This window comes from Camarhynchus parvulus, chromosome 10, assembly GCF_901933205.1.
Source record: "Camarhynchus parvulus chromosome 10, STF_HiC, whole genome shotgun sequence".
NCBI lineage: Eukaryota > Metazoa > Chordata > Aves > Passeriformes > Thraupidae > Camarhynchus > Camarhynchus parvulus.
The window spans coordinates 2,474,344-2,493,812 of NC_044580.1; the positions used below are offsets into that span (position 1 = coordinate 2,474,344).

General features: G+C 46.4%; 1 protein-coding gene across 1 annotated transcript in view; it reads left to right on the forward strand.

Annotated features, from left to right (window-relative positions):
• Window positions 1–1,379: 1,379 nt before the first annotated feature.
• Window positions 1,380–19,469, forward strand: part of ARIH1 (ariadne RBR E3 ubiquitin protein ligase 1) — a 52,410-nt gene continuing 34,320 nt past the window's right edge. Inside the window, 2 exon segments of the mRNA XM_030955653.1 lie at window positions 1,380–1,527; window positions 1,529–1,819. Coding sequence (XP_030811513.1) covers window positions 1,456–1,527; window positions 1,529–1,819 — 363 coding nt within the window. The 5' untranslated portion in view covers window positions 1,380–1,455.

Sequence of the window (19,469 nt, forward strand, 5' to 3'; positions counted from 1 at the left end):
TCTCTGCAAAATGCCAAATTAACAGAGAATAAAGGGAATCAAGCCTGGCACCAGTGAAAACCCAGGTAGTACCATCTTCACAGACCAGAAGGCAACACAGGAGCTTGGAGATGCCACCTGGCACAGTCAGGGTCCCCCCAGGGACAGTGGGCTCATGCTTATCCCATGGAATGATTAGGAATTTCTGCCTGGAGGGTTTCAGTATTATTTTATTCTGATTTTGAGGCAGTGCAAGCTATTTTCCTATACCTTTCCCTCACATTTGCATCACATTGTCCTCACAAGTCGCTTGCCAGAGACCACTCAATTTAATGGTGGCTCTGGAAGTTTTCTCCACTCTTGGTCCACAGCACACTTCATGAAGGTTCCATGCCCCAGCTCCACCTCATGTCCCATCACCGGGTGGGCAGAAGGAGAAGCTGGTGACCTCCCAAACCTTCCGCTCCCCCACTCCCCCAGCTTCATCAGGAACTGTAGGGATAGGACAGAGTAATGGGTACAAACTGAAAAAGGGAACATTTAAGTTACATATTGGGGAGAAATTCCTCCCTGTGAGGGTGGGCAGACCCTGACACAGGGTGCCCAGAGCAGCTGCGGCTTCCCCTGGATCCCTGGAAGTGTCCAAGGCTGGGTTGGATGGGGCTTGGAGCAATCTGAGATAGTGGAAGGTGTTGTCTCTGTCCATGGCAAGGGGTGGAATGAGATGAGCTTTAAGGTCCATCCCAACCACTTAATATTGTGTAGCACCAGGAGCAGCTGAGGGAGCTGGGGGGGCTCAGCTGGAGGAAGGGAGGCTCAGGAGGGACCTTGTGGCTCTGCACAACTCCTGACAGGAGGGGGCAGCTGGGGAGGTCGGGCTCTGCTCCCAGGGGACAGGAAACGGGACAAGAGGAGATGTCCTCAAGCTGTGCCAGGGGAGCCTCAGGTTGGACATCAGGAGGAATTTCTCCATGGAAAGGGTTGTCAGGCATTGGATGGGGACATCGTGGAGCCCCCATCCGTGGAGGTACCCAAGGAGGGACTGGACGTGGCACTCAGTGCCATGATCTGGTTGACAGCATGGTGTTGGGTCTCAGGTTGGAGTCGATGCTTTCGGAGGTCTTTTCCACCCCAGTGGGTGCGGTGATTCCGCGCTGGTTCCCCGCGGCACCCACCCTGGCGCCGCGCCACACTCAACATGGCGGCGCGGGCATGAGGCGGGCGGGGGCTGGGTGGGGGCGTGTCGCGCACCCAAGATGGCGGCGGCGGGCGGGGTGAGATGGCGGCGGGCGCGCAGGCGCGGGCGGGTGGCGGTGACGCGCGGGGCGCGCGGTGACGGAGCGCGGCGGCCGCGGCCCTTTGTTGGCGGCGGTTGAGGCGCGGCGGGGCCGGGCCGGGCCGGGGCCAACGGCGGCGGCGGCGGGGCCGGGCGCGGGGAGGCCGCGGGAGCCGCCGCCGCTCCCTCAGCGCCTCGCCATGGACTCGGACGAGGGGTACAACTACGAGTTCGACGAGGACGAGGAGTGCAGCGAGGACAGCGGCGCGGAGGGAGGACGAGGAGGACGAGGAGGAAGACGAGCCCGACGATAATCTGGACCTGGGCGAAGTAGAGCTGGTGGAGCCCGGGCTGCGCGTCGGCGGGGAGCGCGACGGGCTGTTGGGCAGCGAGACGGGCGGGCTGGGCCCCGGCGGCGGCGGCGGCGGTGGCGGCCTGGGCGGCGGACCGGGCCCCGGCGGCGGCCCCGAGCAGGAGGAGGATTATCGCTACGAGGTGCTGACGGCCGAGCAGATCCTGCAGCACATGGTGGAGTGCATCCGCGAGGTCAACGAGGTCATCCAGGTGCGGCCCCCCGGCGCCGGGACTGGGGGGGACGCACCGGGGAAGGGGCGTGGGGGGTGGCGGGACGGGCCAGCGGCCTCCTGCGGGGCACCGGGCCCGGCCCGTCCGCGGGCAGGGCCTCACACACACTTGTCGGTAACCCCGGGGCTGGAGGGGGCTCCTGAGTACCCCCCGGGGATGGAGGGGGCTCAACTCGGTATCTCCGACGCTGGAGGGGCGGGGGGAACGACTCCTCTCGGTGCACCCTGGGGGTGGAGAGGGCTCCTCGTCCCCCCGTTCTCCCGGGAGGCCCCTCGGGCCCGGCCAGGATCTCGCTTCCTGCTGTGGAAGCGTCGGGAACGAGGCCTTTGGCACTGAAAGGGCTCCTCTTTCTTTGTGTGGTTGCGAGCTGGGGGCCGTAATCTGTGCTTTTTTCTTGATTCCCCTCCGTCCTCATGGTGTTTGGCGGGGTGTAGCTCCTCCAGCTCCTTCGCTAACCCGCGGAGTCCATGGCCAGCCCTGGAATTCCAGGAGAGGCACCGCTCTGGTTTTGTTGCCGTCTCCCTTCCCTTCCCCCCGCCACACACAGAGGTTGAACCTTGTGTTTATTTCCAGCACAGACCAGGAGGGGTACGAGCAATCCCTTCACAACCGTAACTTTTTTTACCCTCAGTTTTTAAGCGTGTCTCTTTAAAACTGAAATAGAGTTTGAAATAGCATCTACCTTCTTTAGATCAAAGTATCTACGCCTTATCTCTTGCCTCCTAAGTTTTTTGGGGAAAAAAAAATCAAGCCATTGAAGCGGTTTAGCATCCTTTTCTGAATGTTCGTGGCAGGGTTTGGCTCCAGCTCACCATCAAGTTCCCGATGCAGTTCACTTTTCTTCAGGTGATGGGATTTCTTTAGTTCCCATTTATTTTACCATTACTCAGAGTCACTAGAAAGTTGCTACCCTTTATCCAGTGTGCCAACGGGAATAGTATGAGAAATCTGTGGATATTAAATATTGAGGGATCCAGTGTCCAGAAAGCAGTTGTTTCGGTGGTTGTGTGTGTTGGTAAATCTCTTTAAACACGAGATGCCTCAGTGAATGTTTTTTCTCCAACCGTCCTGTGCTCTGCAGTGGCTGTAACAGGCACTTTAAAATGTTCCTTTATGTGCTATAAATCCCCTGTAGTTTATATGGAGCTTGATGCAAACAGCTGCAAAAATATTTGCGTGCTAAATTAGTAAATGGCATTCCTTGAGTCAAATTAAACTTTATAACTTTAATGATAGCATTGCCCATGTAAAGCTGAATAAAGGAGTCTGCCCGGATTAGCTGATTACCCTGCAGTTAAAGAAGATCTCATGGTTAAACAGGGATGTTTCTTTGCTCCCAGTTATTGATCCTGATGTAGGCAGGGAAGCAGTTGGCGGGCAGACATGCAAACAGTTGGGACCTTCAGCTTTTTACTCTTTCAAATAGCCATTAAAATAGTGAGTCTGTTTAATGATTAAGATTGCAAAAGTCATGTCCCATTCTGTTTGTATTGAAGAGACTCTGACATATTCCTTATCTTTGCATAAGACAAGTGGTGGAAAAGTTGCTGCCAGTGAGGAGCTGTGAGTGTTCGTGCTCCTGCATCTTCCAGACCTGGCTGGTGGACTCACCTGCATGTTCTTTGTGAACTAATTTGTTAGAGAAGGTCCTGATTGCTGGTCTGAGCGGATTTGCCCCCTTCTTACACCGCCCTGAAGCTGTTTGACTTGTGTGCTCGACCTGTGAGTTGCAGAAATAGTGGAGACAAATGGGGTGAGGTGACGAGCCCCTTGTTCTGCCCCATCCCCGGGGTGGCAGCGGGAGGCCTGACCCTGTGCTGGGCTCTGCAGAGCCACCCCCGACCTTCCCGTGGCTGCTCTCCTGCTCCAGTTACTGCCTGGGGTCTGCAGTAGTTCCTCCTGCTTTAGCAGAGCCGGGTGCACAAAGTCTCTCTGTTGAGAATATCATGGGTAAACTCGGGCCCCAAAACCAGCTTAGGCCCTGGCATGCACCAGGAGAGGGTAGGAAACTCTCAGTTGCCGTGGATGGCTGTTAAATGCCATTTTCCTGCCATCACATTTCTGGGCTCTTCTGAGGTAACTGGCCTGACTTTGGCCGATGCTTCAGGATTTGCTCATCCTCACTCCTGTGGCTGCTGGTGAAATCTTCCAGGGCTCTGTTCTGTTTATTTCCTTGTGTTTGGCACCCAACCAGGATTGCTGCTGCTGCTTTTCTGGTTCAGTAAACCTTTTCTGGAGTCACATTGGCTCGGGATCCTGCTGCGGATCCTCGGTTGCTGAGCTGTGATTCACTTGTTCCAGTCAAGTACTGATGGCTTTGGTCCGTGTGTGTCTGCCGTGGGTTCTTGGGAGCAAATAGTGATGGTTGTGGTTACATTTTTGAGTGCTTTGAACTTATTTGTTCAAGGGAGATGTAATGTGCAGCCTGAAAACTTCATCTCTGGGTCTTGTGCTCTCTAATGAGTGATTTTTTTTGATGATCTAGTGTAAGGTATAAATGGAGTTTTGTTTTGCAGCTGAAGTGAAAGGAAAATGGAACAGGGAAGCCACAGAGTATTTTCAAGGAGGTATCTGAGCCATGGCAGGTGTAACTCTATATTAAAACACTCCATTTGAGCAGTTATTAGCTGACAGGGCTATAGCTGAATGGTCTAAATTAAATTTTTTCTCCCATCCATTTGGTCGTTTCCAAATAAAAGCTCTGTGTGAAAAAATATGAACTTTTCAGGGCAGGGATTTGATCTGATGGAGACTTTGCAGAAGTAGGAGCTAACTTGTGGCTAAATTTCTGTTCACAGAGCCTGTCATTCACCCCTTAGTGTGGAATGGGCTTTTGGAGACATCTGCTCAGTGCCAAACTCTGATCACTTGGCCTCCCTAAGGCCGCTGAACCTGCAGTGAACCAGGCAGGTCTCAGAATGTCTCGCATATGCAGAATATTTTACACTTGCTCTTTCTTGTCTGAGCATAAGCAAGATTTCAGGTGTTTAATGGTGGTTTTTGTACAGCATTTGGCACTTATGCTCATAATCTGATTTGTCTCCATGTGTCGCACAACAAGAATTCCCCTTGCTCTCCAAATGCAAAAATAGGGGTATGAATAACCCCTTAACCTTGTGCTGTGGGTTGGCTGAGACTTGAGTATTCCTCCCATCCTCTCCCTGTGATTAGGTGGAGCAGAGAGCCATTTGCCATGGTATTTGGAATTTTAGTTGTCTAAGTAAACAGGCGGGTTTCTGGTGGTTTTCCAGCTGCTGGCAGAATAAGTTAGCAAGGGACTGTAAAAACCTAGACAGAGAGGTGCTGTGGAACAAAAGGCTTCTCTTCCCAAAGGTATTTTCCCACAGTTAAATGTCTTCCCCATATTCTTCCTCTCTGAACTTTTGTCCAAATAATCCACTGCCACTTCTTTCTTTATTTTTTTTAATATCAGATTGCTATTTCCATTTTTGCTCTAGATTTTTTCTGAAAATAAACTTGAAAAATGTTTAGAATGGCATATTTATTTCTGCTCTGAGTAGAGCACATGATGTTTCTCTGTAGCCTGGCTTGGCCCAGCATTCTCCTTGCTTTGTTGTAACCTTGTGCAATTCCAGTATTACCAGGTGGGATTAATTTCCCCTTGTTGCCTGCCTTTTTCTGGAGCATTCCAATGACATTGTTGTGATGTCACTGACCATATTCATTCTTCCTGGACTTTGTAATGTTGAGGTATTGCAAATACTGGGATGAAGCTCTGAGGTGGCAGAAAAAGGAGTTGAGTCTCTTGTTTTCTTTCCCCACCCCACAGCAGGGATCAGGATCCTGGATGTGGCTGGGTGTTGTGCCTGGCCTGCATGATTGTGAGCATGTTGAGCTTCAGACCTGAGCTTTCTCTGGAAGGATGTAGCATTCTCAGATCCAACAAAATTTAGTCTAGCTCAAAAATACCTTTTCTTTTGATTAAAGGCTTTAAATTAGATTTTTTTTTCGAGCAGACCAGGTCAGATGTAACATCAGAGTATTTGTATCAAGTACAGGTTTCTCATTTACACGATGGACCTGGATGATTTCTTTGGAAGCAAGGTGAGGTCCTTGCTGGTAGAAGCTTTGCCATTAAAATATACCCAAACCTCAGACCACTCAGGAGTTAAAAACCCCTCTTTGTTGAGGAATGGCTTTTCCCAGAGGCCCCTGGAGTTCACAGCCCTGGTTAAATAGAGCTCTGTGATGACAAGTGCAAACCCATTGTTACAGGAGGGGTCTTGTTAAACAGTGGCTTCACTTGCTTGGACAAAACATCCTGATTTTCAGGCAGAACTTAGGAAATCTTCCCAATGCTGGTGTAATTCAGCATACTGTGGGCAGCACATTCCAAAGGTATTGCCCAAAACAGGGATGACTTGCCAGTGAGCAACAGGAATTGCTGCTTGTAGTACAGGGTTGTGCTTAAAGCTGTATTTAATACTAAAGATGACATCTTGGAAATTGGGAGTGCTTGGAGCTGCCTGACAAGCATTAGGTGGGAGTCTGTGGGTGGAAGCACTGGAGGCTGGAGCTGCTTCCATCCGGGTCCTCTCCCAGCCCGAGGTGCATTAGCAAACCTCCTTGTGTGGTTACTTATTTGATAATAAAATTCGTGTCAGGGGCCTGAATGTTATGATGCTGGAAGGAAATGCTTTGTGAAACCCCATGTTTCTGTCACGTGGTGTTTATAAGGTGTTTCATTATGGTAGGAATGCATTTAATATTTCCAAGGAATGGAATAAACTTGATTGTGACAAAGCATTCCTGGAATCTTGTATAAGCAATCACTCCAAAGCTTTTGGAAATGACATGGTGTCTGTTCTGACTGCCAAGACATGTAATTCTGAGTATAATAGAATTTTTTTTAATATTACTTTAAATTTCAGCATTACCAGGTAGAAAAGTCTTGTTAAGTCTCCAGAGGAATTTCAACTTAGTACTTAAATATGACCCATTTGCTTTGTGCTTTATGTTTCTGTTAGGCCAAATGCAAATCTCGTGGTTGGCCGTGTGTGAAAACATTTGATGCTGGTTGCTTTTGTCTCAATGTAGTTTTCCCAAAATCACAGCAATGCAGCCTTTTCCTTAGAGGCCTTGGGGTGCAGATGGGAATCAATGTGTTCTGGGATGTTTCAAAGTGAAACTGAAAACACTAATTTTTTTTTGAGCTACTTTTAAATGTTTATTTCCAGAAAGCTAAAACTAAATAGTGAACACGGTTGTTGCTATTCCCTGTGGGTTTAATTTCAGTGAGCAGGACCATCCCTGCTGTGCAAAGTAGAAGTGTTGTTTCTGCTATAAAGTGGAAGCTGTGAGACTGCAGTTGATGCAAAACGAGGTATTTCTGGGTGTTAAAGCATCATTAAAAACAAAAACATGGATTCCTCTTTTATACTTGCCCCAAGCTCAGACCCCTTAAATTTAACCTTGCACAAGTTCAAGTTTCTAACAGCAAATAAACCCCAAAGCTCCAATGCCCTTTGGAAATGTAGGGCAGTCCTGTGTCTTTGGCACCTGTTGAATGGTTTTCAGTTTTCTATTTCTAAGCTAATTTCTCTTCCCCTTTACTCCATTAATTAAACAAATGAGAATGTGGTTCTGCTGTTGGTATCAAGTGTGATAGTTGAAGGAAGTGATGGTTTATCTCCACATTGTGCTTGTTTTAACAGCAAGTCAATGTTTTCATCCAGAATTTCTTTGTAGGAACCTTTTTTTTCCTGGAGAAGGTAGGAGCTCATTCCTCTGCTTAGGAAAGATGTTTAACTGGGAAAAGAACCTGGAATTGTCTGTAACTGATAAGGCTGGAAGTTCTTTCCACATAGTTCAGTCCTGAACTCCAGGGTCCTCCAGATTTCTGGTACTTCTGGAATGATCAGGCTCTGAGTATTGTAAGTGATGTTTTCTCTTTGTGCCTGGCTGTGCTGGATCCCTGACAGCCACAAAGGATGTTTGGAGGCTGTTGGGTGCATACAAGTGCTTAATGCTGCTGAATTCATCAAGTCATTTAGTAGCTGCAGCAACTCCAAGGAAATTGCAGCCTCGTTTATTGTAAAACACCTTGGGAGGGTTTGTTGCTGCTCAGTAATGCCAAATGGTGCATTTGAGCACAGCCTGGAATACAGATGCCTCAGGTTTGGGAGAGGGCTGCTGGCTTTTTGTGGGGGATGTTGGTGCAGGAGGCTCTGAGGGGATGAGGCATTCACGTGGGGAAAAGTCATTAGTACTTTGATAATGGAAATACTGATAATATTTAAGTATCTTCACCATCCTGGATGTTTGGTGTTGGGAGTGTTGGAAACACTCCTGAGCTTGGCCTGTATGGAATTCCTTGCCTTGCTCTTAGCTTTTGATCTTGAGTTGTGATGGAAACTCTGTTTAAATAAATGCTTTGAAAAGTGCCATCCAAGGCTTTCCTCAGTAGTTTCAAGTGTAACTGGGATTATACTTCACAGGTGTGTTCCTTTCCTGAATTAGGAATGCCCATGTAAGTGCAGAGGCTCTTGCAGGAGTGACCCCTTGTTTACATGGTGTAGCAATGCCGGGTCACTCTCTGGTACTCAGAGCAGCTCCCTGTGGTGAGGGTTTGAACCACTGTACGTACACAACACTCAAACAGAACCGTTGGCATTGAGTCTTTTCTTTGTTTTTAAAGACTGAGAACTTCTTCCAGATGTTGGGAATCATTTCAGATCCAAAACCTGACGTAGATAGCTTCTGACAGCAGCAAAGTCACTTGGAAGAAGTGAGTAAGCCCTTGTGAAAGCCTCTTGGGCGGTTGTGGCACATTTTGGCATCGCCAGCAGTCTTGCCTTGAGTTTTGGGCAACTTATGGGAACTGGTGGAGCACAGAGCTGATAGGCATTGCCACTGCCTAGTAAAAAGGGAGAAACAAAGATTTGGCTTTGGAGGGATGTGTCCTCCCTCTGGAGAAGCATGGAGCCCAGACAGCTGGAGAGGAGAGCACAGCTTCTCCATGTGCCTGTCCTTGTTGCCAGGCTTGTGATGACAAAAGGTTGTGGTCCTGTGTGGATGTGTTTGGGAGAGGAGCCAATACAGCTGCTGGGGACAGGGCAGTAGCTGAGAGCCCTGACAGCAGGTGGCTCTTGGCTGTAGTTTGGCACTAATTGAGGGTACAACCTACCTACAGCTGGGCTTCTTGGTCTTCTCCTGGTGGTTTCCACTGGTGCCCGCTTACTGGTACATGAAGGTACTGCTGCCCAGTCTTTCTAAAACATTCCTGGTTTTGTATCTTCCTTGGTTAAAAACTAACCTGCTAAAACACCACGTGGCTCCTCTTGTTTCCAGGGACAAGCAGTGCAAGGATGATGTCTTGGCCATCTGCTTCAAAATTAGGTCTTGTGGGACAGTACTTGTGTCTCAAGCATGGAGGTGTGAAAGGGTTCCAGGTCTGAGGGGAGGGACTCTCCATGTGCTGTGACACCACAAATAGGCCTTGTCATGTGCATTTTAATTCACAACAGATCAAACTTTCATTGCTTTCTGATTTGAGGAATTTGAGAGCTGAAGGAAGATAGTACCAATGTTTGAAATTAAAAGCTTGGATATTTGCTTATCACCTTCAGAAAAACTGTCTGTGATTGTTGCAGTGGTTTCACCAGATGAGGGATGCAGACTCTGTTTCCCAGCAGATAATCAGGATAGAGTAGGAGTTCCTGCTCAAAAGGATTCTACTTGGGCACAGTTAAAGTCCTCTCAAAGTGGAGAAGACACAGTAAAAACTTAATAGAACCAGAAGAATCTGTATAATTGCACCTAAAAGTAGTCAAATGCCAAAATAACTGACTTCTTTGAGTGTTAGTTCAAAGGTTTTCTTTTTAAACTAATATTTGCAATTCTTATTAAGGAGGCAGCCTGAAGAGAGTTTCTTCCAAGGTAAAGAAATGAAAATTTGAAGTGGTTCTGAAGGTTCCCTTTTCCTGCCTGGTGTTCGTGACTGGGTCAACCTCTGAAGGAGCGTGTTGGGTGCTGCCCTGCACAGGGTGGTTTTTTTGCTTTTTCTTCATCAAAACACTTCCAGACCCACAGAGGAAGGAGCTGGTATTTGAACAACACCCTTGTGTAAAAAGCACAGCAGGACATGGCTGTTTTTACTGTCCAGTGCTTGCTTTGCTGGGTGTGTGGACCTGCTGTGGTAGTGACAGTGCAGTGCTTCACTCCAGGTCACTTCTTTGGGGTTTGCCTTTGGGTTTTGGAGTTGGGGCACTTGGGATGGGCTTGGTTGGCTTGAAACCCCAACTCACTCAAACCATTCTGGTGCTTGAGTGTCTGACACTCATCCCCCGTGGTGCTTTTTGGGATCTACAGACACATGCACCCACAGCAGAGCCGTGGTTACATGGATGTTGGTCTTGGACAGTTCCCATTCCCTGGCTGCCTGGGTGCAGCTGTTTGCAGGGCTGTAGAATGCAGGGGATCAGGGAACTCTCCAGTTAAAAGTGTCTCCTCTCTGCTCTTCCTGCTCAGCCCTCTGACCCCATGAGCAGCTGCTTTGTTCCAGGTTCCAGAAGTGATGATGTTTGAATTGTTCAACTCTGTCAGCCAAAGAAATGGATGTGCATCCACACCTCAACATTTCTGTGGTCTGTTTTGTGTGCATATCTAGTTAGAAGTGCATATTTAATTTTGGAAAGAACTCTGGAGAGTTTTTCAAAATTTTGATGCCCTCTGCAGCTGGTAACTGTGGGCTTGGTGTGTTCTTGTGCAACAAAACACAAATGCAATCAGCATTCCTTTGTCTGGCAGACAGAAATGTGGAGAGGGATTAGGGGAAACCAGGAGGACTCACATGAATAAACAGTCTCCCTTGCAATGAGCTTTCCTGTGTGGGAAGAAAAACTTAAGACTGAGTTAACTCCTAGTTATCTTTATCCTACTCATCCAGCATTTGAGAAATAGGGAGTAAAAAGAATGGTGTGAAAAGAAGAGTGTGGGAGAGCGATTTCTTGAGGATTCCAGAGCAGGAGCTTGAAGTGACAGAGCTTTGTTAAAAAATGTGTATTAAAACTAGGCTGAACTGCAGCTTTTTAATAAAAAGGGGAGAAGAGCAACATTCCGGCTCTTAGTTAGCAGTGTAATTTTTCCTCTGGGAGCAACAGTGTAAACTGGAAGGTCCTTGGAGTAAAATCTCACCTAGTGTGCATAGATGAAAATAACTATAATATAAAATAACAATTCAATAAAAAAATTAACAATTTCTATACAGTGTGAAGATCTGATGAAATAATCTTTCGGATGTCTTTGTTTTGATAGTTTGTAATACTTCTGCAGTGACTGAAAGGCCATCTGAGCAAATTAAGGTGATACTTTCTGATTTATACATATTTTAGATATGCATTAGGTTGTTCTGTAACAACCAGTCTCTTTATTTTACTTGGTAATATGACATGCTTGAAATGTCCTTATTTGTATTGTTAATAGAGCTGAAATTGGTGCTTGAAAATGTGCACAAAACCATTTCTGGCTGGGATGATAACTTCTAGAAGGGGAGCAGTGCAAGGACTTGGAGTTCTCTGTAGGGATGATGGATACTGAAGCTCTCTGGAGGGGAGGGTGTTTGGGCTCTGTGTCGCTCTCGTGTGCCTGGTGTAATTCCCTGCTGTCCTTTGCCAGGGTGTTTCTGCAGGCAGCACTGGGATTTGGAGGAGGCTGGGTGCCAGCCTGTTCAGTGCACTCAATTATTCACCAGTCATTAGTGTAATTATTCCTCTTGCTGCCCTGCACAGCAGTTACAAGGCAGGGCTGATTAGGTGGGGTTTTCCTCTTGCAGAAGCCCAATGTCTTGATGACAGTAATATTTTAATGGAAGAGGAACAAGGGGTATCCTTGTCAGCTAGTGTGGGGTCCATCAAATGCAAAATTGCATGTCCAGGTTTGTTTCCATTCCCTACCAAAAGGGAATAGGGATAGGGGAATCTGCACCTCCTTGCTGGTTTGACTCAACAGCTGTAGAAACACTTCTGATGAAATGAGTGCAAGTCTGTGTAGAGGCAAGTCTTCAAAGGCCTTAAACAAGAAAATGGTGGAAACACTGAAGGTTTCCCATTTTCCCCCACTGCTGTATGACTTGTGTTCTGCTATTTCTGTATCAGATCCCACCAGACTATTTTCTCTTAACTCAGGGAGCTCAGGTAGCTGGTTAAAAATACCTGCAGCAATTAGAGACTGCAGTTAGACTTCAAGGTATATCTTGTTGGGAACAAGAGTGAACAAGTGATCACTAAACTCCTCATGCCTCCAGAATATCTTTTCTTCAAAGGTGGCTTCTGCAGAACCCTTGGAGGAAAACGTTTTGGGGTATAAAGAGGAAAAATTACTTCTTGTAGCGGAAATCCCGGCTTATAAAGTAACGTGTTGCCAGGGCTGTGTTTTGTTGGCTGTAAAACTAAGTAAGAATAAATGAGCAGAGTGTGGTAAATAAACTGCGAAGTCATCATTAAAAAATGATCCCAGCTAGCAGAGGCTTGTTGGGAAAAGGATGCTGGCAGGTTTTCCAAGTGCAGATGCAGGTTGTGCCAGCAGAACAAAGTGCTTTTGCAGGTAAAGCTGCTTTTTGCAGGGAAGTGGTACAAGCCACAACCACATCTGCGCTGGGGCTGCTGCCAGCATCAAGATGCTGCCGAAGATTACATCCCCAAGCCACTGCTGCATTGGCAGTGGTTTCCTGGGCCTAAAGAGTTTCTTAAGATGGCTAATTTTTTTTTTTCTTGATTGAGAGTTGTAGACTAAGGCATAGGTATCACCAGCATGGATTTCCTGCCTGTTTGTCAGGGTGACATTGGGTGTTTAAAACATATTTTGCCTGTGATGGGCAGAACAAATCACTCTGAGGAATGTGTTTTTTTCCTTTCCTGAAATACTGTGGAGTGTGGTGATGCTTCTGTGCAATGGGAAGACTTCCTCTTTGCCCCAGTGAAGAGGGAATGGGTCATAAAAGTGGGTGTTCCTTTGAAGAAGGGACAAAATCAGAAGCAATGAAGGACAGAGAACTGAAGAAATGCACCAAGAACTTCTCTCACTAGGGCCTGGAGGGGAAAGAGAAGCTAGAAAAATGTTAAGGAATTTTTTGTTCTCCAAAAATACTCATGTAAATTGTCCCTGGCTAAAAATTCTTGTGCCAAGCCTGTTTTTCTCAGTAGTCACGCTGTTGATGAAAGGGTTAACACTTGCATGCCACCAGTGACTATGTATCCAAATATTTTTGAGGTAACTTGGCCATTGCCATGAGAGAAGTTATTCATTGGGATGGCTTTTGTTTACTTATATTGGTAGATCTTTAACTTGCAGGAGTTTGTGGGTGCCACCTCATTGTGCTCGTGGAAGAAGTTATCATCCCTTACCATTTTCTTTTTCCTGTCTGTATATTTGTTGGAAAATGTTCATTATAATGTTCTGAGCTGGAAGTCAGGACTCAGGACGGGCTGCACAGGCATGGTACTGTGAGATTTTTGCATGGTGAGTTATTTCCCCCAAATAGCTGTGAGTCTGAGGACTCTGATTTCTGGGGATTTCTCTGTTCACAGTCAGGTTATCCTGTGATTTTTAGGAATCAGCAGTGGCTGTCCTGAGGTGATACAGAGTTTAGCTGGATTATATCTTCTGTACTGAACAACTCATGTGTCTTTGTGCCCAAGCACCCTGTGATAGGTGTTCTGCAGCAGTGCCCAGTAACAAAAGCAGGTCAGATCACCCAAAACCTGAGACATAACCAGCAGGATTTGAGAGACACATTGATGCTGAACATCCTTGGAGGCTGATCCTCTGCTTGCACACTGTCTGAGGAGGGAACACCCTTAAATCATCATCTGGAAGGCCAATTTGGGAGCCCTTTGCTGAGAAATTGTAAGAGTTAACTGAGAAAATCAGTTGTTTTCATGGCACACATTTGAGCCTACAGACAGATCTGCCATGGAAATAGGCTGTGGAAAAAAATCCACAAGTTATTGGGAATTTACCCTTCCCAGTACAACTGTGATGCTGAGTATTAGAAAAATACCTTCATCCTCCTAGAGTTTGTCTGATTTCTTCTAAACATTTCAAGTATACCATGGTATCATTATTTCTTCAAGTTGCTTCTGATACTTCCCCTGCTCATTTGCTCATAGCAGCCTCCTAACACTGCCCTGGTCTGGATGATGCCTCTGAATGTGCTTAAAGCAGCAAAAACAAAGTTCTGTTGTGCTGAAGGTGTGCAAAATCCATGAAATGCTGGGTGCTGTTAACTGGGAAATCATTCACTGGCCAGAGCTGAGGTGCTTGTTCCTTGCTGGAGGAAGGAGCCAGCAGAGCCAGCAGTTTTCCTCCCTGGTGTGGAGGAGCAGTGCCACTCTTGTACAGATTTATAAATCCCAGGATGTGGGTACAGCCCTCTGGGTGCCTCTGGCTCTATGCCAGGCCCTGGCAGTGCACATGGTGGTGAAAGAGCTGACTCAAGGTACCAATACATATTGGAGTGAGGGGAAAGAGCAGGGAAAGCTTTTTTGAGACTCCAGAAGACTTGTACAAAGTGATGTAAAGGAAGAAAGCAGATGTGCAGTTCATCTTTCAGCTTTATTCCTTTAACATCCACTTCTGCCTGCAAACAGGAGAGTTTCTGGAGCTCACATCAGCAGAGCTGTACCTTCCCAGAAATGCACAGTTCATTCAGGAGTTGAGTCACTGAAGACAGCACATGAAAAATGTGCTTTGGGTTGTTTCCTTTTATCAGCTTGATGGGTAGCTGGCCTGACATATGCCACTTCCAGTCTTTCCAACATTGACTAATAAAAGACCTTTATAAAAAAGTGTGTTTCTGTCAGGCTCACGTGGCTACGTTGAGGACACTTGGTAGTAGATATTGGCAGTATTCCCACAGTTTACTATCAGGATCTGCTGTTTGGTAGGCCAGGTGAATACAGCCCCCAGACACTGGGATGAAGAGGGTGAGGACCTGCTCTTCATAGCTGGTGAGATAATGGAGAAAAAAATGGGACCTTTGACTGTACCTGGCATCAAAGTATACCCCAATATGCTTTGCAGTCTTTGGGACAAGAAGATTTGAGGGTCTGTTGATATGGGAAGACTCAGCTTTAACATGCCTGACACGTGGCTTTTGGCAGACTGAGACAAACAGATTTCTTGGAAGCAAGTCCCTGTTGTCCGGGTTGTTCCCGCTCAGCTGTCTGGTGGCACAGTGATCCTGTCTGTGTTAAAATAAACCTGCCACCCCCTTTACCCAGTCAGTCCCTGTGCCTGGTCACTCCTGCTCCCATCACTGACTCCAGTGGCAAGTCCAGGAGTCAGTGCTTGTGTGAGCTTGTGTTTCTGCTGAATAAATATTTTCTGAGCTGGTCTGGTCTTGCCCAGTTACTGCCCTATTTCAGATTAAAATCGTAATCCAAGTTGCTGTCACATCATCTCCCAGGCAGAAATAGAGCTGGTGCATAGCTAAGCTGTTCTGGGTGTCCAGACTCTTCCTTGGCCTCTCTGGAATCTTGTGCAGGGGGAGAGATTTCTGCACTGTGCTCTTAGGCCAAGCCATGGTGTTTTGGTACTTACTGTCAGTCACTGCCTTCATTCAGTATAGCTCTTTTTCTGTGGTAAAATGTGCTTTTGCTTTCCTCTTGAAGCAACACAGTGTGTTTTATTCAAGCCAGGCATTAGTGAGTTGTTATACTGGTCTGAGAGAAGAACTGAAACTGTCCCTGTGTGTAGTCTTCTTGAGACTGTAAAGAACTGAAAGTATCTAATGATGTTCTTTCTGTCTTAGGGATGCTTGTGATCTGGAGAAAACCCAAGTTTTGTGTCTGATAGTGCTGGAAACATTTGTGATCCATATATGAGATGAGTGCAGTAGCTATGTGGTGGGTCCAAACTAAATGTGGTGGGGTGAGAATTTCAATAGGATTGGACTCATGTTGGATAGAAGAAGAAAATGGAACCTGGAGGTCTGGAAGAGCAGTGGTGTCAAGAAGGAAGCAGGCTCAGATATGCTTTGTGGACACTGGTTAGAATTTCAATAGGATTGGGCTCATGTTGGATAGAAGAAGAAAAATGGAACCTGGAGGTCTGGAAGAGCAGTGGTGTCGAGAAGGAAGCAGGCTCAGATATGTTTTGTGGACCCTGGTTGTGGGAGTGGTGTTCTATTGACCAGCAGAGAAGGTGACCGTGTATCATTTGTGATGGGGACACAGCGGTCTGGTATTGATTCCTGAATATCCATTTCTGTTTCATGGGGTCTCATCCTGTCAGAGCAGCTCTGTGGCACTGGATGTTGGCTAAAGGTTTGACTTGAGGGGGAAATTGGTGATTACCAGGGACTTGGATTTTACCTGGATGAACATAAAAGCCATTTTCATCCATGGTAGCCAAAACTTGCAGGATTTTTGCTCTCACCTTGTGCCCAGCCTGGCTGCAGCACTGGGGGCTGTTTGCTTCCTCCTCAGCGGATGAGGAGATATTACAGGGCTGCTGAAATAGTAAACTGGGAGAATTATATGGAAATGATGCCATCACCTTCTCCTACTCTTTTAAGGCAAGTCTTTGCAAATCCTTGAGTGGGAGGCACAGGATTGAATAAAGCCGTTGTGCAGCGTACGCTGGCACCCATGTGCTCCCACCCGCTGCTCAGCACAGCAGCTGCAGTTGCTCAGCACAGACTCCAGAAACCAGAGCTGGGGCTTGTGTTGTCTACCCAGCTTTGCTGAGCTTTTGTTCCTATATTGGGATTTCTTGTGCTGGGAGACACCAGGAAGAAAGAAACCCTTTGCGTGATACTGCTGTTGTGGGCAGTAGAACATCAGCTCAGGATCTATGGGTCCTTCCTCTTTAAGGATGGACTTTATTCTCCAGAACTGTAGCAAAAGGAAGTAGAAACCAAAGTATTCTTCAGATTAAATGTATAAAATAAGGGTTAATCTCTCTGTGTCCTGTCATCAACTCTAGCTCTCCTGCTATGGAAGTGAGCATAGCTGAAATGCTGGAAGAGACCTTCCCTGGTTGTTTTTAATTTGTGTTGAGTTGGTGGTGGAGCTTCTGCAGTCGTCTGAGAGCAGCAGGGTGAATCCATGCCATCTTCTTTTATTTAGAAGTATTACAGTGCAAATTCAGTTTTTGCATTTCCAAATTTGCTAATTCATCCTGGAATTGTTGCTTGAGTATTTTTTTCTGCTTTTAAAAGCTCTATTAGACAATGGGTCTTCATTGCAGCTCCTAATCATTAACCTGAAAGCTTTCCAAAAGGCTCTGAGAAAATGTAAAGCAGCTGACTGCTTCATTTCTGTCTCTTGAACCAATTAACTGAAGTAATAGAGTTTTTGCTGAAGTTGCTTTTTATTATCTTCCCCTGCTAGAAGAATGTATGTTCATCAGAGCTGGAAACAGTAAAGTGCACGTGAGTTACTACAAACTGATCAAGCTACCATTTGGTGCCATCAGGTAATGGTACTAATTCAGTAACTCTGTAAAACTTAATTTTCAGAATTAGGAGATGATGTGTGAAGGGAAGTTAACGAGATGAAGAAAGATGTAGGGAGCTGAGGAGATGATCGGTGTCGAACTTGAAGGCTCTGTGTGTGTTAATGGGAAGTTGTAGTGAGGAGGCAAATGGCAGATGGAGGACAGCAGGTGACAACAGTCACAGAGAGTAGCCTGGCTTCTTTTGAGTTGTGTGGAAATGGCAGGAAACTGGTACATTTTCAGGTGGTTTAGAGTTCTAACTCCAGTCTTCTGATGTGGCTTCAGTAGTATGTAAGATACCCCCTTCAGTGGGGTACAGAGAATGAGCAGTTCTGATGCTGTTATTATCTCTGAGGGGAAGGTGAGAACTGTGTGACACCCAGCAGCTTGTTCCAGTGCTGTGAGCCCTGATATGGCCAATGGCAGAAATGTCCATGGTGTGATTCTGTCCCAGACCTCAGGGGATGGCAGAGGGAGAGAGCACGGATGGGTTGGCAGATGGAGTCCTTTAGCTGCTGTCCTCTCTCACAGCAGCCCTCTCATGTTCTGGCTGTAATCGAGCCAGGGAATATTAGATTACACGGAAGTTTTCCAGCAGCTTCTCAGAGTGCTCAGTTGGTGGTGTTTAAAAACTAGCAAGTTTGAGATCATGTCCTGGAAGTACTCAACACTTGGATCTCATCTTCTATGCTGGCTTCCTGGGAATTTTATTAAGCTGCTAGAAATGAGGTTTTGTGCTTGTGAGGTTTCCTGTAATTGTCTCCTGGAAGAATGGATGTGAATGGATCTCCACAAATTAAGGTCACTCAGTCCACTTGCAGAGCAGTGCAAACCTTTTGCTGACAGTTGTACTATGATCTGTTTTAGCAGGTTAAAAGCTGATTTAGACACTTTCTAGCTATATCTTTATGTTTGTGATTATCTGTGTGGTGCTGGGAGAGGTGCAGCTGAAGAGCAAAAGGTCCAAATGGAGCAGACATCAGGTTATTGCAGAATTTTGGGCTGGTGCCCCTTGGTTATTGTGTGATGAAGCAGCTCTTTGGTGCCTGGTGTTGGTCACAGTCTCATGGTGGGGTTCTTTCTCCTCTCCCCACTGCCATTAAATGTGATTTGTGGGTTATTTATCAGTGCTTCTCCCATGGCACAGTGTGCACGTGACAAGCCTTGGAGATGCTGGGCAGCAGGAGTTTCCACTTGGTGCTCTACTGTTGCAACCACTGGGGGTTTGGCTGGTTAAATATTGACAGTGGTGGTGTGTCCCCAGGTGCCACCTCGCTGGAGCAGATGTTTGTGCTGCTTGGCTTCAGACCAGCATTAGCTTGTGGTGCCTCTTTGCTCCTCCACTGAGCCAAACCCTCAGTGTTGTCAGCTGATGTGAAACCATGGGTTTCCTTGTGCTGGGAAATGTAATCCCAGCCTTGTGTCCCCATGGGATACAGCAGTGGACATTGCTGAGGTTTGAACTCTCTACAGACTTCTGAGGCTTGGGCAAAGTCAGGGTGTCTGGAGCATCTGCTTGGATTCACAAGTGCAAAGCAATTGTGTAAAAACCCAACTGGAAGTGGCATCAATTCCTTATTGCTGTAAAAGCCTCTGTTACTGGGATGGAGGTGTTGCAGTTGGGATGAAAACTTTTGGAGTGCAGAAGCTACCATGGGTAGAAAATAAAACCATCCCTGATGTGGAAAGAAACAAAACAAAGAATTTATCAATATCATGTCTCCAGGAGAAAGGATTTTGCTGGAGAACTGAGCTTAAGTTGTTCTTAAATGGTTTTTATTTGCAGTAAATGCTGAAACTGAACCAGGAACTGATTCCCAGCATGTGAGGAGAAGTTGAACTGTAGAATGTGCTTTTCTTTGTAATAACATCAAGAATTAACCATGCTGCTCGTCTTGATGGATGGAAACATGAATGGATCAAGTGTTCCCAACTGTCATTCAGCAAATTGTGCTGCTTGGAAATTCTGATTCAAGCTAATGCTCTAATAATATTTAATTTATAATTCATTTATGCATTTAAGTGCATCCAGATTCTTCCTTCCAATACATACTTTCTTATTTCAACAGCAAAAAGAATTCTAACTCTTATCACTGATGAAGCTTCCAGTTGAATTAAATTCTATTAAATTAAGGAGTTTTATTTGAATTAATAATGCTTCTTTGGTGAA